Here is a 17,666-nt window from a genome sequence, read left to right as displayed (position 1 = left end):
CAGCTTCAGCCTCCCAATTTCTAGAACTGCAGGTATATTCTTCACAGGCCTTGACTGCTGAAAACAGTGTTTGTTTAGTTTGGTTCACTATTTATTGACTATTAGACATTTTTGTGTTTATTAATTGGTATTACTGTTTAGACCTCAGATAACAATATCCAGTACTTCCAGTTTCTTGGGGCAGACCACAGCCTCACTGTCTTCAGTCAAAGGTAAGGTGGACTCTGACTCACTCCAGGAGTAGGTATGTGACTACAAGCATGGCTTTCTTCATGATTAGCATGTGTAAAATACAGAAAATTCTAATTTAAGAAGTATCATATTATCTAAAGCAAATTCCATGACTATTCTGTTTAATATATGGATCCAATATTTTTCTTCAGAAATGTCCTATTTCTACTGGATTTGTAGTGGGAACATACAACCCTGGAGTTGTCAGAAAGCCCCCTATATGGAGTGAGAATAAATCCACGTGGCAGGTTTGACCAATAAGAAGAGAGAAGGGCAGCACTCAGGCACTTTCTCTGCTCCAGGATTATAAGTGACTGAAAGCAAAACCACATGCTGACCTGCCCACTGAGCTAATAAACGTTGTCTTGCCTGAAACAATGTGTCTTTGAGCTTTCCCAATCCTTATTTAAAAATAATAATCATATAAACTCTATTAACACATTTAACCGGGGAGAAGACCTGGATAACTGGCAAGAGAGGTCATTCTAGGGTTTGAGCTTACACAGCCCTTGTGTGTGCTGCCATAGCAGCTGTGAGTCCACACGTCTGTCCTGTCCATCCAGAGAACGCTGTGTGAATGTAGTCAGCAACCATCTCTGCTTCTTACCATCTCTCAGCTTTTTCTTTCCCATGACACGTGAGCCTTGAGAACAGGGGCTGTGAGACAATGTCTCATTTAGGACTAAATAGTTTACAGTTTCTTATCCTCTTTCTATTGACCAGCGTTGGGTCTCTGTGTTAATCATTGTCTACTGTAGAAAAAGGAGCTTCTCTGATGAGGCTTGAGAGATGTGGTAAATGATGGTTATAGCAAAAGTCACTAGGAGTCAGTTTAATGCCCGTTTAGCACTTAGAGAAGTACTAGGTTCTCCCATAAGGGTTATGAGCTATCACAGAACATAGGCTCTTGATCTCTGATAGCAGTTAGCAGTATGGGTTGCACCCTGAGGAGCAGGCTGTAAATACAACTGGAAAGTATGGTTACTTCCATAACACTTGTGCCACTAATGTACCAGCAGTGACATCTTGCCACTTCTTTGATTATTGCAGCCCATGGTGTCCACAGCTGGGTGATTTTGATTATTAGTTACTTTTTCCTCCAATGGTGTGCATAGTACCTTCCAGTTCTACGAAAGATAGCCAGTAGGGATGAAGCTTCCAGAGACGTTTCAGATTGATTGCTCCATGTTCTGTGACTTGAGTATATGGTATATGCAACAATAGGGTCCTGCCACTGAGTTCTAGAGGATAATCAAGAGTAGTTCCTTGGAGGTCTAGTAGAATTCTGCACTGAATCCATCTGGCCCTGGGCTTTTTTTTAGTTGGGAGATATTTAATTACTTCGTTTTTTAAATATATTTTATTAGATATTTTATTTATTTACCTTTCAAATGTTATCCCCTTTCCTGGTTTCCTCTTGGGAAACCCTATTCCATCCTCCTTCCCCCTGCTTCTATGAGGGTGCTTCCCCACCCACCTACCCACTCCTGCCTCATGACCCTGGCATTCCCCTACACTGGAGCATCAAGAACTCACAGAACCAAGGGCCTCTCCCATTGATGCCAGATAAGGCCATCCTCTGCTACATATGCGGGTGGAGCCATGGTTCCTTCCATGTGTACCCTTTGGTTGGTGCTGTTGTCCCTGGGAGTTGGGGGATCTGGTTGGTTGATATTGTTGTTCTTCCTATGGGGTTGCAAACCCCTTCAGCTCCTATAGTTCTTTCTCTAACTCCTCCATTGGGGACCCTGTGCTCAATCCCATGGTTAGCTTCAAGCATCTACCTCTATATTTGTCAGGCTCTGGCAGAGACTCTCAGGAGACAGATATATCAGGCTCCTGTCAGCAAGCACTTCTTGGCATCCACAAGAGTGTCTGGGTTTGGTATCTGTATATGGGATGGACCCCCAGATGGGGCAGTCTCTGGATAGCCTTTCCTCTAGTCTCTGCTCCATACTTTGTCTCCGTATTTTCTCACTTGAGTATTTACTACTTCTATCTCAGAGGTTGTTATAGGTCTATTTAAACTATTAGCTACACCATATGTAGAAATTCATCCATTTAGTTTAGATTTTCCAGAGTGATAAAATAAGGAATTTTTAATTGTGATCTTATGAATCTTTGAATTTTTCCAGGTACTGCTGTAAATGTCTCTCTTTTGATAATTAATTTTATTAATAGGACCCTCTTTCTCTTTTGGTTAATTTAGCTAAAGGTTTGTCAGCCTTGTTAGTCTTTCAAAAATCCAGCTCTTTGTTTCTTTGATTATTTACAAGTTTTCATTTCTTTTTCATTGATTTCATTTCGATTATCTGATTTAGATCATCTCATCATGGTTACCTTTTGGGGTTGTTGTTTATTCCTGACTTTCTAAAGCCTTTAAGTTAGTGATTCTCAACATTCCTAATGCTGTGATCCTATAATACAGTTCATTGTGTTGTGGTGACCCCCAAACCATGATATTATTTCATTGCTACCACATAACGGTAACTTTGCTCCTGTTATTAATTGTAATATAAATATCTGATATACAGAATATCTGATATTTGACCCCCAACGCACCACAACCCACAGGTTGAGAACCACTGATTTAGACACTTCAATGTACACACCTAGTACTATAAACTGTCTTATTGGGGCGGCCTTCATTACATCCTACAGATTTGGATATACAATGGTTTTATTTTCGCTGATTTCTAGAAAGTTTTAAACCTCCCTTTGTGACTTCATCCTTGAGCAAGTTATCATTCATCAGTGTGTTCTGTGTTTCCATGGATTTGTGTTGCTTCTGTAGTTTCTATTACTGTTGATAGTCAGGCTTTATTCCACTGTGGTCATGTATAATGCAGATGTTATTTCAAATTTTAATATTTGTTGAAGTTTCTTTGTGACATAATATTTTTCAATTTTGAAGAAAACTTTTATGGACTAGTGAAAGAAAAGTCTATTAGTATTTAGGTCAAATTTTTTATACACGTCTGTTAGGTCCATTGTATTTGTGATGCCTATTGACTCCAGTGTTTTTCTGTTTAGTTTTTATCTGGATACCTTGTCTATTAATGACAGTGGGGCACTGATGTCACATACTATTGCTGTGCTCAAGTTAATCTGTATTTTTAGATTAAATATTATTTCTTTTATGACCTGTTTGGTGCACAAACTTAAAACTGCTATATCCTCTTGGTATATTTTTCCTTTAATGAATATGATATGTTCCTCCTCTCTCTTCTGACTACTTTTGATTTGGAGTCTATTTTGTCAGAAGCAAACATATATACCTGCTCATTTCTTGGGTCCATTTTTATGGAATACTGTTTCTCATCCTTTTACTCTATGGTGGTATCTATCATGATGGTGAGGTATGTCTCTCGGAGGTAGCAAGAAGATAGATCCTAGTTTCTAATCCCATCTGTTACTACCCTGTGTCTTTTTGTGAGATAATTAAGACTATTAACATTAAGAATTATTTTAAACAATGTTTATTAACTCCTGTCATTGTGAAGTAGCAGTGGTGTTTTCTTTGACCCCTTTTGATTCACTGTCCTGAAACTGTTAATTTATTCCACATATCCTCTTGAGACTGTTTAGTTTTCTCTTTAGACTGAAGCAACTCTTTCAGTGTCCTCTGCAGAACTAACTTGGTGGACATTAGTTAGTTAAATATTTTTATCATGGGAAGTGTATGACTGATAGTTTTGCTGGGTATATTTAATCTTTATTGGCATCTGTGGTCTTTCAGAGCTTGTAGACTATCTGTAAATACCTTCTGGCTTTCAATGTGCCCACTGAAAAGTCAAGTGTTATTTTGATGGGCCTGCTTTTAAATGTAACTTGGTCTTTCTATCATAGAGTTTTCAATAGCCTTCCTTCTTCTGTACAGTTAGTACTGTAATTATCATATGGCATGGGAAGCTTCCTTTCTGGTCCTGTTATTTTGGCATCCTATATACCTGTCATGCCTCTATAAGCAGCACTTTCCTTAGATTTGGTGAATTTTCTTCTGCAATTTCAATAAAAATATTTCCTCTACATTTGGTCTGGGTTTCTTCCCCTCCTTTAAGCCTATATTCATGAAATTGGTCTTTTTACGGTGTCCCAGAGTTACTGCATTGTCATGAGTTTTCCTAGATTCACTATTTTCTTTGAATGAGGGATCCACTTGCTCTACTTGTCTTCAAGCCCTGATGCTCTTTCCTCAACTTGATACTTTGTACTGGCGAAGCCTTCCACTGAGATTTTCCTTTGAGTTACTAAATTTTAGTTTCCATTTTTATTTTAGTTTGGATTTTCTTCAAAAGTTCTATTTCTGTATTAAATTTATTTTCATGTCTTGAATCAATGTTTTTATGATTATTACATTCAACTGTTCATAGTTGCAGTCTTTATTCCAGCATTTATTCATACCCTCTAAAGTTCCTTGAGCGTACTTATAATTGCTATTTGGACATCACTATGCATCATCTAAGTGACTTATCTCAGGAAACTTAGCTATAGGGTACCAGTTTTAGGAAGATATATATTGTCTTGGTTAGTCATGTTGATTATGATTTTGTGATGGGAGATGGATTGTTTTTAATTTGACATGAATTCTTATGAAAAATTTATAGCAGTTATATTCTCAGAAGTGGGAAACACAAGAAAAAGGATGCAGGAAATTATTATAGCAAGCTAACTGCCTATACATTTCTTACAGTCACTGTTGCCAAACTGGAAAGGATAATGACAAAGATACATCTGAGCTATGGTTTCTCTAATCGTCACCCAGTTCCCCAGAAAAATTGTACCTTTTAAATGCATAACACTGTATAGACTACAACCGTTGCCATAACCACCAGAAACAGATAAGATAACCCACAAAGTCATACACTTTCCTGAATCTACCCAACAGCTAAAACTTTAAGTCAATCAAGTGGGTGGGAAAAGGGTCAACTACCAGGGCCGGAGAGATAGGTCAGCACTTAGGAGCACTTGTTCTTACAGAGGACCCAGATTTGCCTCTCAGCATACACATGGCTACTCACAGCCATCTGTAACTTGAAGTCAAAAGGTTCTGACACCCTTTTCTGTCTCTATAGACACTGTATACATGTGATGCACAGGCGTACTTTCTGGCAAATCACCCATATGCATAAATGCATAACTAAAATAAATCTTTTTTTTTTTAGAAAAATGCCTCCAAAAATATAGAACAATTCTTTCATCTTTTATAGATCACAGGTGACAGTGGTGGCTGCCATACATGCAGATAAGAAGAAATCAGATAAAAGGTGAGTAAGTTCATAGAAACCACATGTGGGTAGAACAAGTCTGTTCTTTCTAAAACTGTAAGGCCAGCCCGTTCACGGGTACTGAGAATTCCTCCCCACAGGTGCTACCTTGCACTCATGAGAACGACAGATGGTTGGAACAGAAAATGGCATGGCACTGTTGTCTCCTTGGTCGCACAGGTGTGAAGAAGGTGAGTAATGACACCAGCAGTTGGGCACAATGTCCTTCTCAGGTCTCTGCCTCTTTCTCTACAACAGACAGTAACTGACAAGGATCAATTACTTCCAAGGAAGGAACTCTCTCCAAGATACAAGCAAAACTGTGTTGATGCTAGAAGAACGATAGAAGAAAAAACACTCTGCTATTTACTCTCCTTGACCTAGGACTCTGCTCCTACGTCAAACCTAGACTTAGTAGCAAGATGAGAGGGCTGTCTTTATGACGTGGAAGAGCATAGAGATCAAAGGTAAATGTACACAGGTATACACAGATAGTTAAGTCTAAAGATACATGTACACAGGTATACACAGATAGTTAAGTCTAAAGATACATGTACACAGGTATACACAGATAGTTAAGTCTAAAGATACATGTACGCAGGTATACACAGATAGTTAAGTCTAAAGATACATGTACGCAGGTATACACAGATAGTTAAGTCTAAAGATACATGTACGCAGGTATACACAGATAGTTAAGTCTAAAGATACATGTACGCAGGTATACACAGATAGTTAAGTCTAAAGATACATGTACGCAGGTATACACAGATAGTTAAGTCTAAAGATACATGTACGCAGGTATACACAGATAGTTAAGTCTAAAGATACATGTACGCAGGTATACACAGATAGTTAAGTCTAAAGATACATGTACGCAGGTATACACAGATAGTTAAGTCTAAAGATACATGTACACAGGTATACACAGATAGTTAAGTCTAAAGATACATGTACACAGGTATACACAGATAGTTAAGTCTAAAGATACATGTACACAGGTATACACAGATAGTTAAGTCTAAAGATACATGTACACAGGTATACACAGATAGTTAAGTCTAAAGATACATGTACACAGGTATACACAGATAGTTAAGTCTAAAGATACATGTACACAGGTATACACAGATAGTTAAGTCTAAAGATACATGTACACAGGTATACACAGATAGTTAAGTCTAAAGATACATGTACACAGGTATACACAGATAGTTAAGTCTAAAGATACATGTACACAGGTATACACAGATAGTTAAGTCTAAAGATACATGTACACAGGTATACACAGATAGTTAAGTCTAAAGATACATGTACACAGGTATACACAGATAGTTAAGTCTAAAGATACATGTACACAGGTATACACAGATAGTTAAGTCTAAAGAGATATCCACGTGAGCCGATCCTACTATCTCTAACTCTGCTCATGTCTGTATCCCAGTATCCCTGACCAGAAACTTAGGATTTTTACAAAAACTGTACCTGGAGTTTTATTGTGAAAAAGTTAGTTAAGAAGCTATTCTATTCTATATTGGGTAACTAGAGGAAGAGAAGGAGTTAATTACATTTCAAAAGACCAGGCCAGATAAGGAAGAGGTGATTGTGGCCATGAGATTTCCTAATGACTTAAAGAAAGAAGAGATTTTTCTTCTTTCTTTAATATGGTTTTTGTAGATGGAGCAGGACTCTGATGAGAAAGGATCTGGATAAAGTCATGCTCCTGGTTAAGAGAGGAATAAAAGCAGTGTTGCAGAAGGTCTGTAATCAAAACACTCCAGACAGAGACAGCAAGCCTGCAAGTTCAAGGCTAGCCTGAGCTCTACATAGAAGCCCAGACACATAGAGAAGGAAAGAGGGATAGAGAATGGGGAGGGAGAGGAAGAGGAAAAGAGAATGAGAGTAGACAGAGGAGCCAGATGTGGTAGCATTCACCCGTAGCTCCCAACATCTGGCCTGCTGAAGTAGAAGTATTGCTTAAGCCCTGGAGTTCCAGACGAACCTGGACAACACTCCAAAGCCCCATAGGAAAGAAGAAAAGGAAGAAAGGAATGAAGAAGAGGAGAGAGGAGGGGTGTGTGAAGGAAGGGAGGGGAGAGGAGAAGGGAGAGGAAAGAAGAAAATGTTTAATAATTTCTGTAACATGCCAGAAAGAAGAATACATGTGGCTTGTTAGAGGAAATTGAAAACAAAAAAATTTTTTTTCTTGGAATCAAATAAAGAAAAAATCTACAAAAGATTCTTCCTTCAGCTGACAGGTCTTTGGGTTACTAGGAATTTCCAAGTTGAAGGACAGCAATCTGGAAATAAATATATAACATTGGCTAGGGAAGTGAGCCAGAAGTAAAAACTTGCTTATCGTGCACAAAAGTCTGAGTTCAATCCCCAGAGATATGTTCAATAAAATAGCAGGTTTCCATATGGCTCTGTCAAACATCCTTAATGGTATTCATCCCTCTCCCAACCTCTTCCTCTACCCCACCCTCTACATTATTCTCCTGACCAAAGAGTCTTTCCCACTGCTCTTCACTTCATATCATCATGACTACTGTTTTATACAAGATATAATATCTTTAATTGGTACCCTACTATGCTGGAGAGTTTTATGTCAACTTGACCCAAAATGAAGTCATCTAAGAGTAGGAATCTGCAACTAAAAAAAAAGCCTCCATAAGATCAGACTGCAAGCAAGCCTGTAGGACATTTTTTTTATTAGTGATTGATGGGGGAGAGCCCAGCCCATTGTAGGTGATGCCATCCCTGGGCTGGTGGTTCTGGGTTCTATAAGAAGACTGACTGAGCAAGCCATGAGAACCAGGCCAGTACACAGCACTGCTCTGTGGCCTCTGCATCATCTCCTGCCTCCAGGTTCCTGCCCTGCTTGAGTTCCTGTCCAGACGTCCTTCAATAATGTACACAATATGGAAGTATAAGCCAAATAAGCCATCTTCTCCCCCAATTGTTTTTTTCATGGTGTTTAATCACATCCCTACACTACTACTATTACCTAACTATGACACCTACATAGAAGATTATGTGCATCCCAGAAACCATAGATTACCTAATAAAAAAGCCTATTTCTGGGGGGATTTGATAGTTCCCCTCAAGTTGTTGGTCTGGGAGGAATAAAGGAATTGTAAATATAAAAATAGCCTTTCAGTGATGACAACCTCCCTACAAGAACGTGTCTCTCACAAAGGAGAGGCATGCCCTCTAAAAAGTCCTCCTTATCTCTCTCTAGAAAAGGATACTCACACACACACACACTCAAAAGATCCTGGTATAGAGCTTCAATTCCTACATTACAAATGTGAAATGCTCAGGATGCTATAAAATCACTGCAGTCATCGGCTGCGCATCAACAGTAGTCTGTGTTGGCTGTTCCACTGTCCTCTGTCAGCCTGCAGGCAGAAATGCATGGGCTGATGGAAGGATGCTCCTCCAGGAGGAGGCAGCATTGCAACTATCCTGACTTACGATGGGTAGAAAATGATCCCAATAATGACATTTGGGAATGAAAAAAATATTTTAAATAGTTTCTAAGAAAAACCCAACCTTTTTATTTAAAAGAAGGTATAAGTAACTATTTGCATCTATATGTTTCCAACTATCTATGCAAACTTAAACTCCTGGGTGCCTTCAGAGGTAGCTCCCAATCCTGAATGGTCCTTCACTCCCAGTGTTAGCTATATACTGATTTTAAGAATAAAGCAACAGAGTCTCAAAACCTTCCAGCTTGGCTCTGCCCCAGAGATGAATCTGAGATGACAAATCGATGACAGTCTCTGCCAGGACCCTGTGTGCGCACATCAAGGTCAGAGAGTGTCCTGGCTTGGGAGACACAGCTTGGGAAAGCACACAGGGACACCTAGCCACCTATCTGTTCTTTTTCTGAGGGAACATCCAGACCATGTCTGTGCTCATTGTTTAGAAGACTAGCCTTAGGCAGATAGCAGGACTGGGGAGGCCGTGTCCTCCTCAGTCCTTCATTTCTGACTGTGTGGTGGTTTGGACAGCTTGCCAAGGTTTACTTGATGAGCATTTAGAAAGAGCCATAGGTTATTAGGGTGGCTTGTCCTAATTCAGCCAGTCCTCACAAAGCCTTGAAACCACCATCGATGGTTGAATGTCCTCTGAACTCATTACCAAGTCACTGGTTCTTCGTGTCTGCCTTTGGAGGGGGAAGAGAGAGGTGTCAGCACCTTGTAAACTCAGATGCCACTTAATTATTGCCTAATACTCTTTACCCCTCATGTCTCATTAGTCCACATAGTACTTGTAGATGTCTAGCTCCTGTTCAAGACAATATCTTCACAAACACTTCCTTTTCTTAACTAAAAGGGCTCACAGTGTTAGATGTGGCAGTACACTCCTATAGCGTCAGCACCTAAGAGTCTAGGGAAGGAGAACAGTGAGTTCAAAGTCATCCAGCCTACATAGCAAGACTCTGTCTCAAAAAAATAAATCAAACATACATACATACACGAAAGCAGAATACCAAACCCACAGCACCTTGAAGAAATCAACAGTATCAAAACATTCTTTAACTCACAGTGGTTTCGTGTACTTCTTTAAATTTAAATCACAGGGATAGGAGAGAACCTTACAAAATTATCTTCACTGAAGCCTTGGTTCAGACCAGGAAGGTATTAATTACTCATGCCTTGTGAGGCAAAGTCAAAGAGAGGTGTGCTTAATTTGTTTCGTGGTTATAAAAATAAATACTGTCAAAGGCAACACCTCGGTGCTGGCCTCCAGCTTCCCGGTGTGCTTCCTTCTACTGCACGCAGCTGTTGACACTATTAAAACGTCAGACAGCACATCCACAACCGGGAAAATCCAATAGACAGCACTGTCCAAGCAAGGACTTAAGCCGTTCACTTAGGCAAATGAACCTAGGCATGTCACTTTACAGTTCCTTACCTCAATTCCCCTGCTGGTAAAGGAGAGATGATACTTCGTGCATGGTTACTTAGAATAAGCCAATTGCTTTGTGTATAGTCTTAGTCTGTACTTGGCCCAAATCAACATCTATTCATTATTTACTCTTGCCATCTGCCCTCCCAACTTGTTGCCCCAAGACAGGACACTTTCAGCTATCTGGAATTAGTGTCATTTTCCTTGGTCTCTCTCTTTCTTACATTACGGTCGGTGGATAATCAATTCTTTTTAATACTAACTTCTAAATACCATCAAATCCACTTTCTACCCATCATCCTCTTTGACAAGACATTAGTTTAGTTCTGATCCTTTTGCCTGGACTGTTTCAAACATTTCCTCACTGGCTTTATCTTTCTCCACAAAAACCTTGTTCACTCCTTGAAAACCCTCCATATCACTCAAATACCCTGAAGTTTCTACACGTGTCTATCAGGCCAACGTTCCAAACATTCCAATGAAGTCCAACTCTAATATGCCTAATCCAGGAGGTCTAGAATAAAATCTAAGGGTCTATTTTTATATCATCCCCAACATGAGTCCAGTATTATTTCACGGACCAGTGCTTAGGAATCATTAGAATGGAAAATGTGTATCCTCTGGAATGTCTTATAAAGCCCTACACATTCTTACCTACCCCTTGGAGGAGACTGCATACTACCTTTCTTCCTATGGTTTGCTGTCACTGAATTGCTCCCTAGTCCTTGCATATTTGTTTGCAAGTCCACGATGACACCTACATGCAACAGGCTCCTGGGATACCCTGTGGTCCCAAAGGGACCCACACTGAAAATGGCCCGGCACTTGGGGTAGTGTATCACAATCACCCTGAGGTTCTTAGTAACTGTTGGACACAAGCCACTTCATTTTCATTTTGCTCTAGGCCTATGAATTATGTGCTTGGGCCTTGTCCACTCAACTATGAACTTCTCAGAAACAGAAACTGGTTTTTATTCACTAAAGATCTTCCTGGTTAGCCCAGAGGACTCCTGGTACAGATGAGAGGCCGCTTAAATAATCTGCTAAGCTCACACATGAATGAATGAGAGAAAATAATAAAACATCATAAAAAAAACTGTGTGGTATGGTTAATTAACTCTGCACAATAAGATGGTTATACTTGGGAAAGAATGAAAGCTGCAGGAGATTGTTGATCAGTTTTTTTCAAAAATAACATAATTTTTCTACCGTTATTTTTTTAATTACTCAAAGCGGTTCTATTTCTGAGTCCTGCTGCCTCTGTGTTTTCGTTTTTCCTCAGAATGTAAAACTGCAGGTGAAAGGAGCTTGCCATCACAGCCAACCAGTGCTACCGTTTTGTGCCAGAGGCATTCCCAAAGGCTTGATTTGGGAAGGCCGTGGAAAGGTTGTTCAGTCAAGACCCCTGCTCTCCAGAACCGATTAAATCCCACTCCGTACAGGTTTATATCAAAGATGAGTTCACTCCATGGGAGTTCAGCAGCAAAGAATCGAGAATAAAGACATCAGACTTGGCCAAAGGCCCAGCTTCCTGAACATTTCAGCTGACAAAATGTCTCAGCCTGAACACAATCCCTCCACTATGCGGTCTGCGGGCCTACTGGTGCGCACTGGCAAGCCTCTCAGAGGTGCTGCTAAGCATAAGAAGTGAGTAGCCCTGAGGTCGGGCGGGGGAGGGGCTTCTGCTCCTGGGGGTTAGAGAAGAAAACCAGAGACATCAGAATGAGCTCATTGTCAAGGACACCCAACCCCAACTCACAGTGAAGACACAGTACTATTGCCAGTGTGGCTGAGCCCACAAACCACCTACTGCCACTCCAGGTAACTTGCAATACTAGCATCTTGCCAGGCACTTAGAAGTGATCTGGAAGTTGAAAAGGAAGGAGTCTCTTGTGTTTCCATATTCTCTAGTCTTTTGTTTCTCAATAGTTAACAATTAACTGTGATAAATATTTGCCAGCACACCACCAAACACATCGCCCCGTGATCTCCTTTGTGTTTCGCATACGCTGTTGGACATTACCCACTTGTGTGTAGCAGGTATCATGGTGAGAGCAAAGCAATCACATTCTCTTAGTTAAGAACACATATGTGTTAGGCTAAATGTTTAATGCAGCACTAGTAACATCAGTAACAAAAGGGGCCCTAGGTGGAAAGCATAAATGCCAATTAACATGTTTAACCTCATCATGGAAATACAAAATGAATGCAGGCATCAAACATCATTTTACAAAGTAGATGAGTCAAAATGTAAAAGTAAAATTTGAAGATAGAGGTAAGGAAGAGGTGTATCATAAAAAGGGATTGCTGCTTCGTATAGAAATTTACAGCAAAACTTTTAGGAAGAAATGGAGTATTCAGTGTCAAATATTATGTGTCAAAAGTTAAACTGTGCATCTCCTTTAGTGCTCCAAGGCTATTTCTGAACATTTCGTTCTCAGGAAATAATTTGAAGAATATCCAAAATACCTAATGTTGTTCATCACAGCCAATACAAAATTAAGAATAACAAGTATGCAACATTGGAGATGGAGCGCAGTTCATGCTAACACAACTCAAACACCGTAGTAGACATGCAGTGCCATATCAAAAGGAAAGATATCCACCCCAAGTCTATCCTCAGTACTCACAGAAAGAGGTAGCCTTCAAAAGAGAGTACAGATTCTATTCTTTGTCTTAAAAATGCATACTTGCGATGATGTGTATGTATTCCTTAAGGATATATTGCAATTGGTTTTATTTTATTTGGCCTCAATACATAGGAGAAGTAACAGGTAATATCCAAATTGTATCCGGATGCATGTGACAGGGAGAAAGGAACCAAAGAGAAAAAAATGTGTTTTGGCAATATGCTGGCAGGACCAGGATGGAAGGCCTGCAATTATGTGCAGAATTCTGTAGCACAAACTCTAGTAATATTGCTCATTTCAGTATAGAAATGTGCCATCACAAGGTATACAGTTGCACAGTAGCCCATTACCCAGTGTTTCCATACTACACGAACAACACGCAGAATTTGAAGAATATAAATAGTATTAAAATGCACCACAATCATTAGAATGATTTGGTTTTATGAATATACTGCAATATACTGTAGAAGCCTGGAAAAGAGTCATCAACATGGTAGTATTAATCATATTCAGATGTAATCATATTTATTTTGTTCTTCAAACCTGAATTCTTGTCTCACTATTATCACACACACACACACACACACACACACACACACACACACACACACCACATCATCTCAGAAAAATAGTCAAGTGTTTCGTTTTTTGCTTGCGAAAAATGTAGGAGCGAATTCAGAGTACATCACTTTACCAAAACTTACTAGGATAAAATACTTCTCTGGAAGGAGAGATTTCATTAATGTGATCAACATTGGATCAATTAATCCTTATCATTGTCAGTCATGCATGAGGAGATGAGCACTAATACTTCTAAGTCATTTCAGAAGAGAAATACACAACACTGGAATTCATGGGATGTGAACTCCCTGGAGATCTGATAGTCTCACTTCACAAAAAGGAACATGTCACAGGGAGCCCTACAAGGCAGGTATAACATGACATTAGCCTCTCCATTTATAAATAATCTCTACAGAAAACAGAACTATGTTTTTATATTGTCATTAATATAAAAAGGGACTTCATTGTAGAGGGACAGCGTTCAATCAGTGGTGGAAGGCCCCTACCTTTGTTTAGACAGTAACAGCTCATGAGTCCCCAAAATTGTTCCTTCTCAAAACATTTCTACATTGATGCTCCCAGTTAGTCCTCCTAAGAACCCTGAGAGACAGGTAGGATTGAAAGAACCACTCCTATTTTATAGATAAGGAAACTGGGGCTTGAGCAGACAGGTGGCTAGTCCAAGGCCAGGAAATGAACTCTAGACCCCTTTTGGAGGCCTTCTAGCAGTGTCTGGTTAAGCTTTCTCTGAAGGGCACTTTCTTGCCCTCCAACAGGGTTTTCCTTCCTTTGATGTCTTATCTTCATTTGAAGGCAATATTCAGGTTACCTACAATTGTTCTATAGCTCCTGCTTCTTTGATTCTGGACTGAAAGATAATTTGAGCCATTCTCAGTTCTTCTTTTATATGAAAGCTAAATCTTAGATTGTTAAGGTTTTATTGAAATTTGGAGCCATTTCTATCATTAGAGGACTTACGATCGGAATCATCCACACTTGTGGTGTTGCAAAGAATCTGTAACACTTTGGTATGTCAAATTTTTAGACAACCTTGGCTTTATAAAGGGATTAGCCTACAAGTCATAGGAGACAACAGCATACCTTAGGGGAGCTAAGATCAGACATTCTCCTTAGCCTTGCTTTCTTAGGGGAAGAAATATGTTCTATTAAGAGTACAGTGTTGGGGGCTGGAGAGACTGCTCAGTGGTTAAGGGCACTGACTGCTCATGCAGAGGTCTTGAATTCAATTCCTAGCAGCCATATGGTGATTCACAGCCATCTGTAATGGGATCCAATGCCCTCTTCTGGTGTGTCTAAAGATAACTACATTGTACTGGTACATCTAAAATAAATAAATAAATAAATAAATAAATAAATAAATAAATAAATAAATCTTTTATTTAAAAAAAAAAAGAGTAAAGTGTCCCCAGTAAAGAAAAGGCATCAGTGGACTGTGTTCAGACACAGAGTCACAGGACTACCTACTTAGCCTAGCCTACGAGATGCTCCAGCTCTTCGTCTTGCTGGCCAAGGCAGCCTTGGGTAAATGACTTGTACACTGCTCTCGTCACTAACCTCACAGGGTCATGGAGGAAACTAAATAACCATGAAAACTTATTGTATACCAGAACCCAGAACAAAAATACATGATAGGTAGATAGATAGATAGATAGATAGATAGATAGATAGATAGATAGATAGATAGATGGATGGATGGATGGATGGATGGATGGGTGGGTGGGTGGGTGGGTGGGTGGGTGGGTGGGTGGGTGGATGGATGGATGGATGGATGGATGGATGGATAGGTAGGTAGGTAGGTAGATACATACATACATACATACATACATACATACATACATACATACATACGTACGTACGTACGTACATAGGTAGGCAGGCAGACAGACAGACAGACGGATGGACGGACAGACAGACGGATGGGTGGATGGATAGATAGGATAAGATAGGATAGACAACTTTTAAAGTTTACTGCCACAAATGAGGACCAGTGTAGCAAAAATAAAACAATGCAGTACCAGGCAGGGGGCCAGGTTTCAGCGGTCAGAACAGGACAAGGAGCTGGGCGCATACTAATGCTGCACCTCTGCTGTGCCTTAGTCAAATCACTGCTCACCAAAACACATAGTGTCCCTTCCCCAGCCAAGGCATTCAACTGAGCCGCCAGCTGCATACAAAACTGGGCTGACCCCTGATGCTGTGGGTGGTTCTGTAACAAAGAGGAAGTAGTAGCAAGATTACTTCACCTAGAGCGTTCACTGGGAGAGGAAGGAGGCAGCCTTCAAGAATATAGAAGATCCATAACGGTATTTCAGACAAGAGGAGTGGAGAGGGGAGTGTATGTGATTACAAATGAGAAAGGAAGAGAGAGCATGCAAAAAGTCCCTGCCTTCTGGTAAATGCATTCAAGATAAGGGTTAGAACTCAACTTCAGTCTCTCAAGGAAATACTTAGGGAAACATGAGTCAGCAGGAGGCCAAGAAGTCATTTATGGTGACATTTGGGCAGCGTCTTGAAAGCAACTGTTATTGATAGTTACAGCTGAAAGAAGTAAAGACACGTTTAAGAAAGCCATCTGAATTAAGATGCCCATTAGTCCTTTATAACTTTTTTTTCAGAGCATTGATAGATGGGATCTATTCCAGAATGTCAAAAAAAAAAATGTTGTTGCTATAGAAACAAGTAAGCAGATTAAACTTGAAAGACCAGTTTTAGAACAAAGAATTTAATAGTCAGGACTTGAGCAATTAACCAAGAAAACATTTTAAGTAAATATCTTTCGGGTTTGTTATTTGTATATTAATTCTAGGAAGGTAAAGAACGCTATTATAGAGTTAGAGCATCACATTCTCACATTTTAATTGCATCATTACTGGCATAAAAGGCTATGCTTACACAATTAGCACAAAGTCTTTATTACACAGAACTGCACATCTCTGACTCTCTCTTGATTACATTGTAATTGAGAAATATCACTTTGGATTCACCAAGAACAGAATCATCTTTGGTTTTCTTACAGATCTCAAGTTTCAGGGACACATCTCCAATGAAGGGGACAACGAAGCACACAGAGTTTTCTGCAACCAGTCCCTACAGCAGTGAATCTTTTGAAGTACAAAAGAACTGAGCGGAGGCTGGTAATTGTTAATATTTATGCCGTGTGTCTTCCCTACTGAACAGTCCCAACAAGACTGAGACGCAGAGACCCAGCATGCATCTGCCTTGCCTTCGGGGTTCCTTTCTTCCTGTCAGACAAAACTCTAGTCCTCTCACAGACCTGTTGAAATGGGAGTTCTGGACACAACTCCCCATACAGTCGGAGACTCAAAACTTAATCACCAGGCAGCCCTGTGTTCCTCTCCCCTTCTGTTTTACTTCCAAATGAAAACAATCTTGATGGAAATGAATACAATATGTTCATTCTACCAAAATCACGCTGTCAGGAGTTACATTCACGGGACAGGAAGGTTGCTTGGATATTATCTCTTCTTATGTAATTCCAGAGTTAACATTCAGGGAAGTGTGGGAATGTGTTCACGTGTGTGCGTGTGCGAAGCCAGGGAAGAGAGATGACAAGAAGAGACTGGGAACTTACCATCTCATTCTCGTCCCCTTCGTTGAGTAAAGCATGCTGGCTCTTCTCAAGGTGGTCCCCCATGGAAACGCACTCCTTTCCTGCTCCCTGACCCTTGTGTGCAGACGCTTCCAGGACCAACTCCAGAGCCGCCTCCGGACCACTGAATGAAAGAGTTAATGATCTTCCAGGTTAAAAACTCCTTGAGCACACACCTTCTTTCAGCAAATGACAATATTTAGCAAAGTGGACTCCTCCCCCTGGGCACTTGGTGCCAGGAGGAATTTCTGGCTGCTCCCTGCTTCTGCATTCTCTCAAAGCAGCTGTCTCAGAGGACACCGCTCCCATGCCGATCTCTTTGTACCCAACTTACAGGGGAAAACACTCTTTGCCTGCCCACAGCCTGCCAGCGTAAGGCATCTGACTGCAAATCCAGCAAGACAATGCGGAGTTGGCAGAACCCTCTGG

The 17,666-nt window shown here is 40.2% G+C and overlaps 1 protein-coding gene across 3 annotated transcripts in view; it reads right to left on the bottom strand.

Annotated features, from left to right (window-relative positions):
• Positions 1-17,282, bottom strand: part of Atp13a4 (ATPase 13A4) — a 132,204-nt gene extending 114,922 nt beyond the window's left edge. For all 3 annotated transcript variants that reach the window (XM_052158491.1, XM_052158493.1, XM_052158494.1), the window contains exon 1: positions 17,220-17,282. In XM_052158491.1, coding sequence (XP_052014451.1) covers positions 17,220-17,282 — 63 coding nt within the window. The remainder of the gene's footprint in view (positions 1-17,219) is intronic.
• Between the last annotated feature and the right edge of the window lie 384 nt (positions 17,283-17,666).

Source organism: Apodemus sylvaticus, chromosome 15, assembly GCF_947179515.1.
Source record: "Apodemus sylvaticus chromosome 15, mApoSyl1.1, whole genome shotgun sequence".
NCBI lineage: Eukaryota > Metazoa > Chordata > Mammalia > Rodentia > Muridae > Apodemus > Apodemus sylvaticus.
The sequence above is the reverse complement of the archived record's forward strand: the minus strand, read 5'-3'. Positions and strand labels throughout refer to the sequence as shown.